Source organism: Parasteatoda tepidariorum, chromosome 4, assembly GCF_043381705.1.
Source record: "Parasteatoda tepidariorum isolate YZ-2023 chromosome 4, CAS_Ptep_4.0, whole genome shotgun sequence".
In the NCBI taxonomy this organism is placed as follows: domain Eukaryota; kingdom Metazoa; phylum Arthropoda; class Arachnida; order Araneae; family Theridiidae; genus Parasteatoda; species Parasteatoda tepidariorum.
In genome coordinates, this window is record NC_092207.1 from 23,215,323 (window position 1) to 23,236,738 (window position 21,416).

General features: G+C 27.2%; 1 protein-coding gene across 1 annotated transcript in view; it reads right to left on the reverse strand.

The window, feature by feature from the left end:
• Nucleotides 1–21,416, reverse strand: part of LOC110283236 (uncharacterized) — a 110,676-nt gene that overhangs the window by 59,190 nt on the left and 30,070 nt on the right. The window contains exons 20-32 of the mRNA XM_071179485.1: nt 20,276–20,392; nt 19,156–19,275; nt 16,442–16,561; nt 15,659–15,775; nt 13,769–13,843; nt 12,499–12,681; nt 10,073–10,237; nt 7,896–8,012; nt 6,336–6,425; nt 4,962–5,108; nt 3,197–3,325; nt 2,972–3,100; nt 438–539 (exon numbers count right to left, since the gene is read on the reverse strand). Coding sequence (XP_071035586.1) covers nt 438–539; nt 2,972–3,100; nt 3,197–3,325; nt 4,962–5,108; nt 6,336–6,425; nt 7,896–8,012; nt 10,073–10,237; nt 12,499–12,681; nt 13,769–13,843; nt 15,659–15,775; nt 16,442–16,561; nt 19,156–19,275; nt 20,276–20,392 — 1,611 coding nt within the window. The remainder of the gene's footprint in view (nt 1–437; nt 540–2,971; nt 3,101–3,196; nt 3,326–4,961; nt 5,109–6,335; nt 6,426–7,895; nt 8,013–10,072; nt 10,238–12,498; nt 12,682–13,768; nt 13,844–15,658; nt 15,776–16,441; nt 16,562–19,155; nt 19,276–20,275; nt 20,393–21,416) is intronic.

Sequence of the window (21,416 nt, forward strand, 5' to 3'; positions counted from 1 at the left end):
AAAAAACCTTTACTATATTAAGTTTTATACATTTATTTATTTTATTTATTGCTCGCACAATTCCTGAAAATCAAGATTTACAATAATCGTCACTTTCAAAAATAATTACTAGTTGCACTAATATTTTTATAATCATTTTTGACGAGCTAATGCTGCAATTTTTTTTGCCCTGTCACAAATTATCTTGCCGATTTTTTTAATCTAACATAGCTCCAAAATTGTTTTGTCTATGAAATAATATTTATCAGTATATTCTTCGAAATAATATTAATCAGATTCATCTTAAAATCATTTTTATGAAACTAATTTCACTATGCTATAATTCATTTTCAGACCTGCTACTATCTAAAATTATTGAAAATATAGATGCATTAAACCAGAGAATATATTTTTTTATGCCTACACTTTTGCGATGAAAACGAGTTAAAAAAATTTACCCTCTCAGTTAAGTTTTCAACATTTTCCGACAACGAGCCAAGATCTTCTAAACTCATCTCTTTTATAAAAAGATCTGTTAAAGGTTTTATTTGATGAGAAACCTGAAAAATTAACGAAAAATAGTGAAATATAGAAACCAAAAATCTGCAATATTTATTTATAAAAAATTTTACGTTGATAAAACAAGATTAAAAATCAGAATAGAAATGTATAATAATTCCAAAAATAGAAATGTATAATAATTCCAAAAAAGTATTGTGAATCACGTGTTAAAACACTTTTTACATATTGCCAAACTTTGACAAATTAGAAATTAAAAAACTACTTTTTTGTTATTATATATGATACTAAAAAAATGTTACTATTATATAAAGAATTTCAGCCTTTGAATTTTATATATTTAGTTAGTGTTTCGGTAACTGGCGAGCTGGGAAGAATAATTTTGTAAAACTGACTTTATTTTAGATCGATATATTTATTTTAAAAATAGATTTTTGTGAAAATATAAAGGCGTCTAAAACAATAACCGTATAAACTAATATCAAACACCAATAAACCAATTTTTAAAGTATAGAATAAATGGCGTTTTATTTATTTCATCTATTCTACCTATGTCAACTACTTCTAAATGTATTTTATATATGAAATTGTTTCATTATATCATGCTATGAATCAGAGTTGGCCGTTGATTACAGTAATCGATTATTTATTTTTTTCTTGCTTCATANTACAAGTAATTGATTACTGTAATCAAAAAATGTAATCGATTACATTTTTGGCCAACTCTGCTATGAATGTGCATTCCTTTTCCCATATTGATGATGAGGATTCTTTTTATATTTGCATTATGATTATTTCAGTGAATGCATTTTTCATTGATTGACAAACAGGAAGACATTCTGATTTAAGTACATATTTTCATAAACAACAGTACTAGTTATAATACAATACACTCAATAATCTCTATATCATCTTCAAAATGTAAAGAAAAATTATGAATGAATTTTTGCGTGATACAGAAACTACATCACTATGTTTGTCTCATACCCTATAAGTTAACGTTTAAAATATTTTTTATTTATTTGTTAGTTTTAAAAACAATTTTTTAATTTCATTTTGTTAGTTCATAAATGAGCAGAATTTTTTGTCCAATTATTTATTTATTGTATCATAAACAGACAGGAAAAATTCTATGCTACGTATAAGGGTTTACCAATCGGAATAATGGAATAAACCTTGCTAACAATTTATTAGCCAAAATATATTTTATCTTCTTCACAATTTTATCTGCTGATTTCAATGAACTTCTGGAAAAGTTTTTTCCAATCGCCAAAACATGTCTTAAAATTGTGTTTGGTAATGCCCCAGACATCAAAAGAATTATCCTTTATCCAATAGTTAGACTCAAACCAATGACCACAAAGGAGAAATTTCAACCTTGGGAATGATGAGTCAAATGATGGTCATATCTGGATAATACGATACTTTTGAGGCTACATTGACGATTGCGAGAACATTGCGCTATTATGATTGAAAATCCATGAGTTTTTAGCCACATCCATGAGTTTTTATCCATGAGTTTTTATTGTTTTCCTCCAATTGACCCTCTAATAATTATCTTTACTGACTGCTGAATCAGTCAGTTGGAATTCATTAATCAGACAATCAAAATAAACATTCGACATTACCTTGATTTTTGAGTTACTTAGGCAATGATCTTTTAATAAATGGTAACAGAAGCTAATGAACTTATTTTTAATTGAGAACTAACCAATTAAAGTATACTAGTTACATAGATTGTTGTCTAACTCTAATTACATTATTAAAAGTTACCATTAAAAGTTACTAGTAGTAAGAGTCACCATTATTAAATGTTGTCACCAGTGAATGTAATTATTTTTTTCTTTATAACCGTCGTTGAACAGCCAATCCGATTTTGGGTTAACGACTACTGATGTGCAACCCCGTAACCTTGTAATTTTGAACCCAATCCACATGACAAGAGAACTCCCGGATCAAGTATTGGGACAAATTTGCCTTCGTGGAGGACTTTTTGATGGAACTAACCGCGTTTGCGTTACATGGAGTGGAAAACCACGAAAACCTACCACTGAGGATAGATTACGTCAGCACTGTGGTCGGTGCGAGCCGGGTGCTGATTTTGAAACGATCTGCGATTGCTGGGATTCGAACCCGGTTCACCTCATTTGAAGGCGAAAGCTCTATCCCCTGAGCCACCGCTGCTATTACTAAAATTTACTATCATTAAAAGTTATTTGTGCTAATTTTGTTGTGATGCTGCTTATCTTAACTGGTCTAGTCAGTAAACTAGACCAGTTCCTTAAGTCCGTATTCGTTCAGAAAATCCAAAACAAGAAGAGGTCTTTATTTCAAATCTTTCCTCTCAAGTCGGAGAGTATTAAACTATTATTAAAAACAGCACAACCATTTTTATAAACTTATATAAACTGAATCTATTCTTTTCATTTAAAACATACTCTAGAGCTCTACTTTTATGAGAAATATTACTCACTCCACTGCCAAATTCTTTAATTAAGTCGGTCAATGTGATGAGAAAATTTTTTAATTTTGCTAAAGATTTTTCTTCTTCTTCAAGAGCTTCTTTTAGAAAAGAACCAATGTTATTATTTACAGTCGAAGTCTAAAAGTAGGCAGGAAAAATTAGAAATCAAGTTTAAAATTGCAACGAATTGTACTAATTGTATTAAAGATTATTAAAACTGATAAGATATTTTACCTGTGCTGCGATGTTTTCTTCAAATTTAGTCAAAACTTCTATATAGTCACACATTTTTGAGATTTGCTCCTTCGTGCTTCCATGAAATTCTCTTAAGATATCTTTTACTTCATTCAGTGATTTAACAACCTAAAGTACCATTTTGAAATAAAATAAATTTTCAAAGTTAATATATCTAATAAGTTAATTGACCATAAGCTACTTCAAATGAAAGAATTGTATTTTTAGCTAAAATGTATATATTTAATTTGAAAAACCATTATTAAACTATAACTCGCATTTCAAAAGCTGTTATTGAATTTTTATTATTCTATATTATTAAAAATTTAAATATGGTACACAAATCTCTTTAAATTCCAAATGTGAAGGCATACCTATCGCTGAAAGCATGTTTTAATTCCTACCTTAAAAAATCTACAAATTAATGAGATATTATTTTAAACAAAAAAGAATCCTATTAAGTAAAAACTTTTGCAATTTTACAACAATAAATGCAATATCATTAAAAAAATAAAGATTTTTTCCATAGAAAGAAAGGAGCATAAAAGAAAATAGTTAAATAGTCACTGTAAAAATTCCGGATCAAATTAAAGTAAAAAGTACCAGTACATTAAGAGTGCCAATACTTTCTTCGTAAATCTGATAAACTGTAATTTGTACAATGATAATTACCGTAAAATCACTGAATCACTTTAATTAAATAAATACTACTGTAAAATGGATTTTCACGGTAAAATGAACTTTACGGATGATGCACCCAAAATGCTGGTAATTCATACCGCAATTTAATCCGTAAATTACAACAATACAACTGTTTAGTCAAGATAAATGGTTAAATTAAATTCAATTGTAATTAGTTTAAATAATAATTTAATAATACACTCAGGGACAAAAAAATTAGTGCACCAAGAAGGAGTCGTCAAAATGAAACGAAATTCTACATGCGTAATGACTACTTTGATATGAGTAAATGATAAGAAAATCAAAAATTATCGTTTTTCTTTGATTTTCTAATCATTTACCTATATCAAAGTAGTCATTACGCATGTAGAATTTCGTTTCATTTTGACGACTCCTTCTTGATGCACTAATTTTTTTGTCCCTGAGTGTATAAAGCATTTCAAAAAAACCTGTTGCGCCTGAAATTATTTAAAGTTTTCAAGACCAATCTGTGGATAGTAATTATGTTGAAATTAAGAAATTATAATTATATTAAGAAATATGACAATATGAAACGACATTATGAAGCAACGTGAGAAACAAAATTTGTGATAAAAATGTTTTAAATAAAGTGCACTAATATTAGGTTGATGAAAAAGGTTCTTTAATGTTGAAAGTATGCTAAAAAAAGTTCAGCTAAAAAAAGCTCAGGCAAAATGTTAAGCTAAATGAAAAAAAGACTAAAAACTAATAACATGATCTAATTTTGTTTGTGTTGTTCAAAGTAAATTTTAGTTGGTAAAAAACAAAATCCCATACTTGCATTTTCTTCAATTGAATAAACAACTAAAGAAAAACAATGATTTAGCATATCTATTAAAAACGTCTTTGTGTTCTTATCAAATACCTAATATAAACTTTATGAAAAATGCAACAAAGAAAAAAAAACTCAAAAGCATTTATTAATTTTTTTTATTTAATTATTATTATTTTTTGATCAAACCAAAATCTTATTGAGATTACTTATTAAGATCTGCATAAATCCTTTAATAAGAGGCACCAAAATAAATGATCAATAACCTAATACACTTTCAACTAATATTACCTTATTTTCATCTTCATCAGTTTTTACTTCATCATATTCAGAACTGAAAAGCGGTTTCATTTCCTTTTCTATATCCTGAAGTTCGCTGGAATTCTTACTAATGGAAAGATTATAGATCTTTTTGCAGGTTGATGACACATTTATTAGCTTTAAAAAAAGTTTTAATTAATTTTCAAATGTGAATTTGCAAATTCAAGTTTAAAGATTTATTTTACAAATAAGCCTTTTATACAATTATTCCATGAAAGAAAAGGATTAATAATGTTATTATCTCTGATAATTTTTCAAAAGAATTTACATCTAAGTATTTTTCCAGTCCTATATTTTATAAGAAGCTATAGAAAACTGCTCCACGTAGAAGTTGCGCACTTTTGCATAGATATAAAAAAATAATAATTGCAAAATTAAAAATAATGCGTACATTTAAGCTGTCAAAAAAGGAATTAAATGAAAGGAACACAAAAATGCCATTTTGAAATGTGCATAAATGAGTTTTTATATTTTATTACTAGTTGAAAATCCTGTCTTCGTACGGGATGAAAGAATAAGCATAAGCAACTCTGAACAAAACTCTATGACAATTTCATACACAAATAAAAAAAAACTAAAATGATGCCTATTTTTCTTTTTTGTTAATTATAATTTGTTGCCCTTCTCGGTGATTTTACATAATTGGATTAAGCCAAACACGTATTTAGTAGTTCATCTCATCAAAATAAAGATTAACGTTTTCAGTATCATCTGGTATAATGCTGTTGCTTGGGGCAAATCATGATGTTTAAAATTTACCACAAGCTAGCTACTTTCTCTTGTACTTGTATCTTCGAGAAGTCATAACAAAAACTGTCCTAAAAATGAACAGTTTCGGTGCAGCTGTAATCGGCATATTTACTCATAAAATGGGGCTGTAAACGGGTGTGCCAGTTGTTTCAAAACAACAATAAATTTCTATTCAACTCCCAAAGACTCCCAAATAAAGAGACAGATTAACTAAAATCCAATTTTGACCAAAACAATGAAAAATAATTCGCGGCTCATGTCGAGTTTACTGACTTATACAATATAAATATCATAAAATCAATTTAAATACATGATGAATTTCAAATTATAGACAAATGTATTTCATGAAAATTAAGCGATACACTTAAGTAATAATAATAATAAAAGTTCAAAAGTTAAAAATCAGGGACGAAAACTTTAGTTCAGAAAGCAAGTGATAATTCATTCATTTAACAAGATAAAAGGTGGACAATCAACGGAATCAATTCAAACCATTTGGTCAGGTTGCAATAAAATCCGGGATAAATAGGATCGTTTCTAATGGTTTTTATTGCACATATTTATTTTACTGTGCAGCAAATATTAATGACTTACTTGCGATAATTCATCAGTCTCCTCCCCGCTCTCCGGTTCACCTTCAGAACTCTCATCATCTTTTTTATCGTAATCTTCCATTGCTTTTACCTGCTCAATAGAACATATTCCTCACAAAAAATTAAATAGTTATTAACATTTAGTTTGATTTTTCACATGTATTACAAAACATTAATATAAATTGAAACTTTTTTCAAAATATAATTTTTAGTATAAAATAATGTATTGAACTTTAATTAGGATATAAACCAATGCTCATTTCATAAACTCTTTTAGAACGAAACAAGAAAAAACTGAAAGGCATTTAATTAAATGAAAAAAAAAACATATTTTAGCCTTGTTTAACTTGCTAATGCTCAAAGTTTTTAACTTGAATTATCAGTAGGTTAAATATATTTGAATGCTAAATCATTTTATAAAAACACCACAAAAAATTTAACTACACTCAAATAAAATTCACTTTTATTCCTGCAGAAGCATACTGATTGAGTTTATTATGAACAACGTGTTTCATATGCATTTTTTTTTAACTTAAAGGAAGATAACCGATATTCACTAATCGTCTTTATCTTTCTTAAACATAGCTTTTTTAGATTCTGAAATCTTATATAAAATTTATTTTTTATGTTATAAGTAATTGCTAAGATATATATTTCCTAAAATTTAAATTTTTTATTTTAATACTAATGATTTTAATACTAAATTTAATTCCTTCCAGCGACAAAGAGCATTGTTGTCATAAAAGATTAATTTAATTTAAGAAAGTTTCTCCTGAATTTGAAGCTTTAATAATTGCATTTTAAAAAGCTAAATTTAAAGTATTAAATAATAAAATAGAACCATGGTGGCTCAGGGGACAGAGCACTTGCCTCCCAATGATGTGACCCAGATTCGAATCCCAGCTTTGGTTGCGAAATTTCTACGCTTACTTACATCTTTTTTTGCCTAAACTTGAAATTGTTGAAACTATATTTTATGTACACTGAGTGGCCAAATTATTATGACAACCTCAGAGTTTTATGCAAATGAGTTATTGCCTCACAGCGCTGCCGCTAGAGGACAAGATAACTATAACACGGGAATGCTGGACAAGTGAGTCATCAGTTATAGTGTGTTGCTTGCTCAGATATGGGAAAGAAAAGTGATTTAACTGAATTTCAACGTGGAATAATTGTGGGTGCGAGATGTGTCGGANTTTCATACCCCCTTCCCAAAAAAACAATTTAACTTGATTTGCAAGAGACACATCGGGTACCTTCCTTGCTAATTATTGAATTCTTAAACACACTGACTTTAATAAAATTTTTAAATTTTTTAGTAGTAGTGGAAAATAAATTTTAATTAAAATTCGTTGGTTCCATTAAAAGTGAATTCTCAAATAATTTTGAAGTAATTACCTAGATTAAAATACCAGAGCATCTTAAATATTTCCCATCTTCTAAGACACTTATACTATTTCGTCTACTGATATAGCTTTGTATTTCTAAATTAATCTAACCTCAGAGAATTAATATAAAGAATTTCTATTATTAATAGGAAATAAGGTTTAATTGTGCATACATCTCTACCATGACTGTCATTTTTCTTCAGTAAATTTTCTATATTATTGAGTTCTGCTTGCTTAGCTTCTACAACAAAAGAGAATATTTTTCTCCATGATGTTAATACTTGTCGTGCCTAAAGAGTAAATTTTTATTATTGATGTTTAACATTTAAACAATGCCAGAGATAAAATATAAGGAATATATTTATACTTTAATAATATGTTATGAACAAACAAATGAATTTAGTTATTCTTGATAATGCCAAATTTTCATTTACTTAAAAGATTATAAAGTGAAAAAAGTCGACATGCCGATTTTTTCACCTTTTATAATTTTTGAAGCAAATGAAGAATATATATTATCAAGTACATCTTTACATTACAGTTTCTTTAGATTATTCATTTTGACATACCGATTTTTTAGCCCTGCCTACCGGACTGCGTAGGGGACAGGGAATTTACTTTGAGTCAGAAAGGTTCGAATGCCAGGCAAGGCATGGATGATCTTTTATTCTCTGTACTATTTGTCCTTAATGTGGGAGCAACGTTGCCCCACCTAATATGTTGTTCCTGAAAGTGTGGCCAGCAAATCTTCCCTTCAGATGCCTATATTAACGAAAGGTGGGCATTGGAAAAAAAAAACTTCTTTTTGCCCTTTATAATTTTTCAAGCAAATGAAAATTACATATTATCAAGTATATCTTTACGTTACAGTTTCTTCAGATAATTCATTTAAGAACCCAGAAATTATTTATCATGATTATTTAAAGTACTAAATATGATACAATTTATCACATTAACTATAATTAATTATTGGGTAAGTTAAGTAATCGATATATACAAGAAATTGTTAAATTAGTTATGTAATGTAAGTGTATATCATTGCTTGGCACTCCCTACATTGATGATTTTCTTAATCGATGCTAATAAAATATTATTAATAATAACTACTAAAACTAAACTCAGCGGCGCAACAGCCCTTGAGGGCCAAGGCCTACTGTGCCCATCTCAGTTTTCTTGACCTTGGGCTCTGAGGTGCAGGGGCAGATGTTCCGGTCAGGTGGTCAGCCGAACGTGGAACTCCCAGTGTTTAGTTCCCAACCATGCTTGGTAACCATTTATCGACCCACTGAAGGGATGAAAGGCTGAGTCAGCCTTGCCCGGCCCGAAGATCGAACCAGGGACCCGTGGCACGACAGCGCGAAGAGCTACCGCTCAGCCGCCGAGCGTCAATAATAACTACTGATTGTTAGTAATCTACATAAAAAGTTTTTTTTTAAGGTTAAGAGCTATTTCCCGGCATACACTTCGGCATTTTCTACATCGTGTTTTTTTCCATTCAAACCTAATCAGATCATTATTAATAATAACTACAGTGATCATTAGTAAACAAGTCAAGATATTTTTTAAGAAAAAGGGTCATTTCTCGGCTTGCATTTGCCTGGTATTCTCAACTCTGATTATTTTCTTATTCAATCCATTTTGGATATTATTAATAACAAGTGGCAAGTTTTTCCGCTTATTATTACTAATATCCAATTTATAAATAATACTTTCGTTAATTTAATGATACCCAAAAAAGTTGATTATTTTGAAAATTTGAGAACTTGTCACATCCGCTGGCTATTTAAATATCAACTGAATTTACCTGAAGTAATAAATTTTGTTTTCCATTAAGAAAAAATTGCTAAAAAGGATAATTTGTGTTTATTATTAATACCGGTTATTATTAATCATACCAAACTCCCTTATTATTAATTTTTCACAAAGTTACTTTTTTTAGTCAGTCATTATTATAAATAATGAGCAAATTTATCATTATCATCCAATATAAACTGATCACCAGCACCATAGATGTATCATTGTAGATATTACTATGACCTATGATACATATGTTATGATTACATTAGCTTGATATATATGTTATGACTATAACATAATATCAGATTTTTCGACAAAAATCTAGCAATATATCTGTAAACTCTTTTCCTTATTTTAGATTCATTATTTACGTTTTTTATGTGACAACAACAAATATTAATGAACTTTTTCTTTTATATTCAACGGTTCTTTTTTATTTTGCATATTTCTATATTTTCACCAAAAAATAAATCATCTCATGTGGCAAATAATAATGCAACGAAACGCTGTGAAATCTATATCTTAAGAATTCATAAAATAATAATTTACTAACTTGGTAATCTAAATTAAAGCTGTTGTCAGAATTTATAACTTCTGATGTTGAGTATTCATCTTTCATTTCCTCTACTTTCTTATGAAGCGCTTCAATAAGTTCTTCTCTACGAATGTTTGAAGCCATTACAAAAAGCTCTTTCCAAGAGTTTGATATTTTTAGTGCCTAAAATTAAAGTTTAGCAAAAGCAATAGAAAGTGTTAGAAAAGAAAAATTGAATAAGAAATATAAAAGAAAAATATAATAAATATATACTAAAAAATTGGAATAATAATAATAATTATTACTGATTCTTATTTTAAAAATAAATTGATTACGAAAAAATAATTGAAAACGAAATGATTATCTTGCATTCAGTTAATTGTAAAAACATCATTTGAATATGATAATCTCAAAAATTCACTCTGGTTAATTTAAAGTTCTTATTAGCCACATGCCGAATTTCCGACAAACTTTAATATTTTTCCAGAAATAAAAAATATCGAAAATATTTTAAATATTTTGACAATAGACAGAGAAATATATAATTTGTCCAATTTATCTAAATTTTCTATATTATCCATATTAGAAAATTTAATTAAAGGAAAAGAAAGATTTCCCTATATTTATTTTTCAAAACTTATTGTCCACACATTTGCTGATGGTGAATTTAAATATTGAACGATATAGCTATTTTTATGAGTAGGAGGAAAATTAACCTATGTAGGTAAAAGAGCGAAATAATTTTTATTAAGTATCATTTGATACTTAACAAGACAAAATATTATTTTTAAAGTGGTTCGTATTAGTTTTCTTTGCAATTACTTAAATAAGAGTCGACTCCATAATATTTAAAAGAGTTAAGTCTCTTCAATGATTTTTTAGAGTGTGTTCAATCCGTTCCGGTAGCCCAACTTGTAAATTGTATAGTTTATTGCACGTTTCCAAATAAATCAAATATATTAACATAATCAAAGATATGTATGATAACAGCAAAGCATGTATAGAAGTAAATGGAGAATTAACTGAATTCTTTTTAGTAAAAACTGGCGTGAGACAGGGATGTGTTTTATCGAGATTTTTATTTATACTGGTGATAGACTGCATTATGCGAAACAGCTTGAAAGATGAAAAAAGAGGAATAAGGTGGAATTTCACAACTACTTTAGAAGACCTTGATTTTGCTGATGACATCGTACTTATTTCATCCAAATGTACAGACCTTCAGCTTAACCCACTTTGGCGACCTCTNAAATCAAAAGAAAAATGACAAAATTAAAATCGAAAATCACGAAATAGATGACATAGAATCATTTAGCTATTTAGGTTCTATTGTAGATAAAAAAGGTGGAAGTAGCGAAGATATTAGACAGAGAATAATCAAAGCAAGAACATGTTTTAAGGGATTACATAAATTTTGGAGAGAGTCAAATATTGAAATAAAGACAAAAATAGTTGTTTACAAAGCTATTGTTAGAGCAGTACTATTATATGGCGCAGAAACCTGGAAACAGACTAAGATCGAAATACAAAAATTAGAAACCTTTCAAAACAAATGTTTAAGATTTATTTTTAAAATTTTCTGGCCTTACAAAGTATCAAATCAAAATCTATTAAAGAAAGCTAAAATAAAAACAATCGAAGATGAAATTAAAAAACGAAGATGGAGCTGGCTCGGACATATCCTTAGAATGCCCAAAGAAAAAATTTCATCTGTTGCGCTTACATGGGCCCCTGATGGTAAGAGAACAAGAGGAAGACCCAGACTTACCATCCAGCGCATGTTTTTGGGCGAATTAAAAGAATGTGGAATATCTGGCTGGGAGGAAGCAAGATCTATTGCTAAAGACAGGAGGCGTTGGAGGGATATGCTAGAGGACTTAAGTGCCCAAGGCACGTAGAGGATAAGTAAGTAAATAAATCAAACAAAAATTCAATTTAATTTCAATTTAATAATATAGTCTATAAAAACAAACTTGTCATAATAAAGCTTTTACACTTTTTGGACGTGCAAGCTTATGCAAATTTTTATTAAAAAAATATTTGTACTAATTTTCAGTTTATATAATTTCTGAAACTTATTAGTTATTAAATGAATTGGTTGCAATCGATAAATAAATAAAGATTTTCAGCATGTTAAGAATTTTATTATAAACTAACCTACTGATTCTATAACAGCAAAAATTCGTCATTATATCCAGAACAATCGATAAACCTATTATCGATAAATTTACGTTTCAAAAATGAATCTGATATCATTAAAGGCCATATTTTGTTCACATCCTTTTCTCTATAATTATACTCAATTATATCGTGATCATACATTATTAATTTTTTTTAGATCTACTTGTTTTTGGACGAAAAAATTAAAATTCATTTTCATACAAAAGTATCAATTATATGAATTGCTCCTATGAACACATGATGAAAAGCTAGATTGAATATACCTGAATGCGGATAAGAAGCTCCCTTTCTTGTTTCATTTCTCTTTCTTTCACTTCCTGAATCAATGTCGAAATTACTTTTTCCAAGCTTTTTTTCAATAGAAAAAGTGGCACTTCAAATTCCTTTTGTTTTATTTTAAATGCTTCACACAAAAATTCTTTCAGCGATGAATGCACTTGTATGACCTAAACAGCGATTAAACAACTTAAAATATTGAAATAGTGAATTATCGTCGTTAAAATACTTTGAAACTTTAAATAATCTGCAATACGTCCTTTACGTGTATTTATGATTCAAGGAAAGAAGTTCAACCGAAGAAGACCAATATAGAAATTTATATTAAGCGAGTGAATGCTAAGTGCTTTCCAACACCAAGACAACAAACGTGATGACCCATAAATCAGCTATTAAAAAACAAAACGTTAGCAAAAATTTGGTGCTCAAAAAATTCTTTTTAAAAGAGGTAGTATTCTCTTGATATCTTGGTAAATATACAAGATATCATAAATTACTGACACTTTTAGTGTCCACTAACACACTGTTAGAAATCCCTATTCTGAAATTACGTTAAAACAACCGGCTGTAGTCAGTCCATCCAATTAACCGTAAAGCTTACGGTGAAGAATATTTTTTACTTTTATTATTTTGAAACCGTTTATAACTAGAATGGTTTCAAAACCAGGAAAAAAAGAAATTTAATTGCACATTGATGATAGGTAATAGGCATTGGAGTTAAGTTGTGGTTGAGTTGTGCTATATCAAATGAACCCGTATCAAATGAATAACTAGCTTATCTGGTTTTTTTCTCCTATCATATGGTAAATACTAGACTTCTTTGTGTTAAGCAGCTTTTTAGTACTGCCATCAATGCGTGAATAAGAGTATCGTATTCTAATAGTCCAGGGTCACAAATAAAGGGAGTGCTGGACACTGAACTTCATGTGTTGAAGGGAATGGAGGAAAAATTGTGGTGTCAGCGCTGGGACTCGAACCCCAGTTCTGTCAGGTAAAATTCTGGTTGTTTAACCGTATTAAGTGAAAACAGTTAATAAACGTTTTTTTCTCACAATTAACAGTTTGAATACCATCTTATTTATGGTTATTTGACAGCTTCATTTGAAAATCGTAAAATAACAATAAAATAAATTGTTATTCATCCATTTTTTCCGAAAAATTTCTAACAGTGTATAACTTACAATTCTGATATATGCTTGATATTAAATAATAATTGAGACTGAGATAATGGATAAGAGTGAAATAAAATAAGTATACCTTACGGATGGGATCGGTATGAAGACTTGTAGCAACTTTTTGAAAGAGATCTTTAAAAGAAAATACAACAGGAAGCTATAAAAAACGCATACTTTTTTAGCTCACATACTCCATAAACAACTTTAAAATTTATACTTATAAAATGTAAGATTTAGTTATGAAAATAGGTTGTAAAATTGAAAAAAATATTGAATATTAATTATTTTGCATTTTAAAGCACAAAAGAAATCCAATTTCTAATTTCTATTACAATGCAGGAAAACAAAAGATTTACTTCGCAAAATACAATTAAAGAAAAAAAGAAACATATAAGTCAGAATAAAAGCATTATACAATTCAGATACTATCGAGAACCGATTAAAATTAAGCAATGAAATTATGAATCGTGGCTATTGAAATGAAACTTTTCTTTTATACTTAAATTTTAATTATAACTGTAAAAATTAATAATAATTTCAAATCTTTAAATAATTAATTTTAAATATGAATATAATTAAAAACTAATACCCTAACATAATTTTTTCCAACTTGTTGAAGTATCAATTTACTAACCCTAATATATATAATCATCTGCTTTCGTATTTGAGAAGTATTTTAAGAATATGTTTTTAATGTGCTTATTATTAAACACCTTGTTCAAATATTTAAAAATTGAGTTTTCTAAATTAACGAAAATGTCTTTTAACATGATTTTCCACTACGTTCTTCAGTTGTATCGGTATATTTGTTTTTGTGTAGAATAATGGTATTGATAATTAACAAAGAAACTTTTATCTTTTACTTTCTCAATTTTTTTCTTTTGAAAGAAGTTTTGATACAAACTGTAAATATTTAAATTTTTTGACTTTTTTATTCTGACAATACATTTCTCAAATGTTATATTGGAATTTTTAAACTTTTTTATTATATGTTATATTGGAATTAATGAACTCTAAAAGATAAACTTTGTTTTCATTCTCTTGATTAAAACAATTTCTAAATGAAGTAAAAGAGTGTTTATATTAAAATATCCTTAAATTCTTTCAAATTTCAGATATTCTTTTACTACGATTAGATTTTTTGATAAAAAATATTTAATACGTATATCGAATAATTGTAAAAAATTGAACGAACCCAATAGTAAAACGCTGGGTATAGGTAGTACAATCAGACTTAATTATTCATTTTCAATATGAACTTTTTAAATTAGGATCAAAAAAATTAAACTAGAGTTTCTCCTTTTTTGACAATATATTTTCTTGAATATTTCTTCGGTCATTTTTAAAAAGAAAATAATTTAAAGGTATATCCTTAAAATATATTTTCATTCTGGTGAAATCATATGTACGAAAATTAATACTAAATTTCTTTTATTTTTCAAATTTAAGTAAATGTGAATGCCTAACACTCCTATCGTTTATTTTTTTCAATCAAAATTTTAATTTTACGGTATGAGAACTAGATAAATAAGAAATATGTGAAAAAAACACACGTATTATTTTTAATACGCGAAACAGATCCTTCTTTGATATTTATTTAATTCATTTAAATTTTTTTAATTGTTTTTCAACCACAAAAGGGAAAAAAAAACATCATATAACTCAAATAAATAAACCTTTATTGCTCCTTAATTTTTGAAAAATTTACTGGATTTATTTTTCAATAAATAATTATACAAAAATAATTTTAAAAAAATCTAGGATTCTCTATCTAGGAAATCTAGGAAAATCTAGGAAAAATCTAGGACCAGGGATCTAGGATTTAAAAAATCAGAACCGCGATGTAAATTGGGCTCATTTTTTTACTCCATAATTTGATTCTTTTTATTCCCTTTCCCTTTAAAAGTAATGACTATTTAACCCAAAGAGGGTATTTATTAATACATCGATCTAAAGAAATATGTTACATTACCTTTTTTCCATCATCAAAGACTTCATCATTATACGCAACAATCTTTTCATATTTTCTTTTCTCTATTTCAAGAGCAGCAAAAAATAAGTCTTTTAGAGTTACTATTATTTCTTGATGCTAGATTTGAAAAAATAATAATAAATTCTATTAAGGAATAGAAAAAGTTTTTAAATAGTTAAGAAATATATTCAACTTATTCAACGGAAAACAAATCGGTTTTTAATTCATTGAATGAAATGAACGACTTCTAATACATGTTGCACATGTTTATATATAAATTAGTTACAATGTAAAAGGACAACATTAATTTAAAGAATGTCACATATAAATGTTTTTGCTATAAATTCCGACGATAATTAAATTAATTATGGTTCCGTATAAAAGTACCGGTACTTTTTACCGTAAAATCCATTTTTATCAAATCATGTTACAGAACAAAAAACCTGTTATACTGTAATTTTTACAGTAATTATTGCCGTAAAATAACTGTTTTACTGTAAAATTGATTTTATGGATGACGCCCTCAAGTGCCGATACTTTTTACCATAATTTGGTCTTGAATTTTTCACAGTGTAATTGAAAGCACAAGATGTTTACTAACAGTTAAAATATAAAATTTTAATGCGTTGTAGGACCTAATAATTGCATAAGGATGCTCACTTATTTCCTATAGTTTTTAGAATTTAAGTAAAAATATTGATAAATAGTGGTATAAAAATGGAGAATATGAAATTAAAAATTAATTAGAAAATAATAGCTAAATTTATATATCTGTAAACATACTTCAATTCCATATACTTTGTGACTAATTTTCAATTCTTTTTCAAAAATATTAATTTCTTTTTCTCGCATAACTAAACTTGTTAGATATATGTCTTTGCAATAAATTTGCAGAGCTTTTACCTGGAAAAGTGAAATTGGTTTTAATGACAGAATACAAAAAAGTAGGTATTGCAACTGTGAAATTTTCTAAAAAATTCCACACTTTTATTAATTTACAACTGCTTTGCTGAAATTTATATTAAAACAATGCAAATACGGATGGTAATAAGAATTCTCAAACTTTAAATAATGTTTCTTCACCTTAGAAGATATTTACATTCTAATAATTTTTTGCGTTCTTTTTGAACAGAAAATCACGTGATATGATCATTAAAATTCACATTTAATCCATATATTTTTGGTTATCACCATCACACAATTAATACAATTTATAATGGTATTTATCTATAAACTATTGATCTATCCGTTGTTCAGCAAACTTTACGAGTAATATTAATTTATCAATCCTTCTTAATATTAGTCTCTGTTATTATTACGTTTTTCATTTAAATTATCATTTGAAATTGAAGAATTAAAATCAAAAAAATATTGTTCTTCTATATTTCATTATATTACTTTTTATACGACATTTTATGGCACAGTTATTTAGTAACAATTTTACAACTATTTATTTTCTTTTCAATGTCCAACCCTGAAATTTATTTTTGTCATTCAGGTATCAGAAGAAAAGTTTTGCTGACTACTCTCTTAGAGGCTCCATATTAGGTGGGTTAACATTGTTTCTACAAAAAGAAAGACAGATGATACACAGAAGAGAAGGAAGGAACATATATGCCTTATTCGGGATTCAAACCCGGGATCTTTTTGACTTGAGGTCAACTCCCTGACCACCATACAGCCGATCCTCATCATTAAATAATGAATTAGTCATATTTACTTTGTAATAAATTATTGTTTTTCTAACAATATATTCAACATGAACAATTATATGTTCGTTCTGGGATGAATACTTAGATAAATGATGAATATTTACATAAAAATCTAAAAACGTAGCACCATTCTTAAATAGTCCTTTAGGAGAAAAATACACAACGAGTTTCTTATGATGATTAAGAATCTTAAATATAACGTTATTTATAAAGTTATAATTTTGAGCGAAATCAGTACATTTTGATTTTATTAAGCAACTGTATCGGCAACTGAATCAGCGGAAAAAAATCTGTCATAAAACACTACAAATTTTTGTCTTTTAATTGAATAATTTTTCATTTTGATGTAACAGTATGTTTATCAACATCAAACAAAAATTATTGTGAAGAAATCGCTTCAGTTTGTTAAACGAAGTAAGCCTAGATGGAGCACCCTTATTCAAAAAGGAAAAAATTTAGCGAAAATGTTTTTTACTCATAGGTTTGATAACTAATTTCATTGCAATGCAATTATATTAAAATTACTATATTAAATATATTTCCAACGTATTTTTAGTCCTACTATTAGCAAACAAAAAAAAAGAAACATTAAAAATAACTTTCGATCTTAGAGAAATGAACTTTCAATCCAAGATTTCTACTACTCTAAGCTTTCGCTCAAAGAATCAGTAAGTCAGTAAATAGAATACAATACTAATTGTTAATAATTATTCAGTCTACCTCAATTATACATTATAATTAGACAATTATGCATTAATAAAATATGACCTAAAGTTATAGTTCTTTTGTATAAACATTACTTGGGTAGTTAAGGCCTTAAAATGTTACATTTATTATTTTTGTTTTATTTTTTTTAACTATGCCTCTGGGACTAACTGAGTAAATCGAATATTTTCATTGAATAATAGAACTAGTTAATATATAAATTATTTCATTCATTTTCAATAATTATTTGCTATTTTCTTCCATCTAATTTTAAAATATAAGATATAATAATAGGGATAAAATATTATAATCCTATAGGAGGATAAACTAGATTCAATAGTTTCCAAAAAACAAAAAATATATATTAAATTTTTTTAATCACAAACTATTTAACCGATTTTATGCACATTACTATCATTCAAATCTACATAGTTTAAAAGGATGTAAGGAACGTTAATCTTTACTATTCAATTTTTATTCAATTCAATTTTTATTCAATTCTATTCAATTTTTATAGTTACAAACAATAATATAAAGTAACCCAAATTTTGCATGGAGATATCTTAAGATAAACGAATTTAAGTGTGTTTAAAAACGGTCTTTATAAGTTAATTATTTCTAAAAATGTGGAAGACAAGGCTACCAAATTTTAGACAGACCTTGAAATATGTGGACCACTTTTTGTGTAAAAAAAAACAACACTTTTTCTAAAATGATTTATATATTTTTCTAAAAAATTAAGCATGTTACAAAATAAAGATTACATTTCCGCCTAATTTTTGAGTAAACAGTAAAAAAAATAAACAAGTTTGCCGTTTATAAACGTCTATAAGCGTATGCCGTACAAATCAACAATACATGCATCTAGTTTCTTTGTCGTTTCCCATTATTAAACAAGATGGATAATGTAACAATAATAATAATGCAAATATTGTTTATGATGAATAAATGTACCTTCGAAAAACAAGTCTTTTTTAGAGAGTCATGAAAATTTGACCTTTTAATTCTAATTGAGTATAAACCATCTATTTAATTATATAGCTTGATTATAAATAGGTAAAAAATTCAAACATCCAATACCGTATCCCCGCCATCTTCTTTACTATCTTCAAGAGTATCCAAATCATCCATTAATTCATCTAACTCATTTAAAGCCCTTTTAATTCCTTCTTTGTACAGCGCATAGCAGAAATTATTCACCTATAATCAATAAAAACATCGAACATGTTACGTCACATTTATAATTTACTTATTTCTTCTAAAATTAGTCTTTTTATGTGTTTAAACGTGATATCCAGAACATTTTAAGTTAGTTAAATGGAACAAAATACTTATTTCATACTATTTTACAATAGTCTGAAATAAATTAGCAATAAACCTTTAAAAATAAAATTACGAAGTTTTTATTCTTAAAAATGAGAATTAGAGAAATATTTTTAGCTTTAGACCGGAAAAATTAAAATTTCAGTTTTATTTTAAATTTCAAAATAAAAAATTTAATAAGCAGAAAAAGTCAGTGACTTGATAAAGTAAATATCACATTAACTTATTTTGATGCTTAGGAGGTAGATAATAAAAGGCGTAAGAATCAGTCTTTTTAATTAGTGTTTTTTCCTGAAAAACGTAACAGGATTGTTTAAAATAGTTTTTTTTATTCTTTCCTTAATTTCATCTAGGGTTTAAGAAACTCATTATCGTTTATTCAGGTATTATTTTTTTAATTTCTGCTTTCAAACGAGCTTAAAAATAAAAGAATGGTTTTTAAAAAATATCAGAATATGTCTAATTTTTAATGGCTTTTAAATAACTTAACCGGGTAATTTGTTCCTGGGATAAATCATTATTAAATGAACACTTGAAACTAAAATATGAAACTTTAAATGCATACTCTCTGTACTAGTTAATTGTTTGATCTTTATCTTTCGATCTTTATCTTTTTTTATCTTCTTTGATCTTTATATGCAAATATTTTTTAAAAATGAGGAAAATTGATTTGTTTTTTTAATGTATTTATAAATTCTAATTCTTAATTAGGTTTATAAAAGCATTTAACAAATCTTTTTAAGAAATTTAAAACACTAGAATAATAAAAACATAGCACAGAATTACGTGTTCCAAAAGAATTGATACAACAAAAATTTGGAATATAATTTTTCGCTACTGTTTATAAACAAAGCTATTATTACAATATTCAACCTACATCAATTTCCTCTACATCCTCTAACTTGCGTATTTCACTTTCAATGGCATCTATTCCATTTAAAACAACATTTTTTAGTTCTTCATGAAGTGTTCTGTACAAATCAGCGGATGGTATCTGCAAAGAGAGTTTATAAAAGGAAATACAGCATTTTATATCTAAATATGTCATTTTTAAGAATATATTACATAAAGAACTAAAAGTAAGCTCCTTTCTGAAAGGGAATTACCAGACCTTCTTTTGCAATAAAATCGTTATATTTCTTTCCCTTCATATCTTGATAGAACTTATTAAATGTATTTCTTTAAAGCTGGATTATTATTATTCTGTATAACCTCGAAATTACGTTAATATTACGTTAATATTTTTGTAAATTTTTCTTATAAGCATTAACATTAACATAAAAAAGAACGCAAAATTTATTAGGCTGTATTACTTTCAACAATAAGTTTGAATCCTATTTATTTATTCGTTTCTGTCACATCGAACAATTATTTCTTTGTAGCTTGCATTTCCATTATGTAAACATTTAAAATAAAATCGTCTGCTTTGAAAACATTTAAAATACAATCGTCTGCTATGAATTTTTTATTTTCAAAAAATCGTTGTATGATTTCATTAGGAAAACTTCATATATTTTAAAATTAAAACCATATAACAGATAAATATAAATTTTTCAAAAAAAGACGCATAATTCTTGAAATTTGGTACTTGCAACTCGAGAAGAAAAATACCGCTGAAATCACGTGGCTGTGCCTGATCACGTGGTTGTGGCTTGTTGACGTTACAGTTATTGATCTAAGTTTAGTGTCACACTGAATGAATTTTCGGATGAGATTAAATTGGACATCGGCAATAGACGTTACGCGCTTGTGACAAGCCTGATTAGCAACTGAATCGTAGCATTAACAAATGCCACAATTTATTCACGCGTGACATCGCTTGCATCATGCATCCAATTTTAAAGATTGTAAATTTAAGTGAGGGAAAAAATAATAAAACATAACATGACTATAAATTTACGACAAGTTTTAAATGAATCATTAACAGTACGTAAGTAAACTAAATGATATATATATATATATATAATAAATAAATAAATACAAGAAAACAAGAAGAAAGTTAAGAAAAACAATAAGTT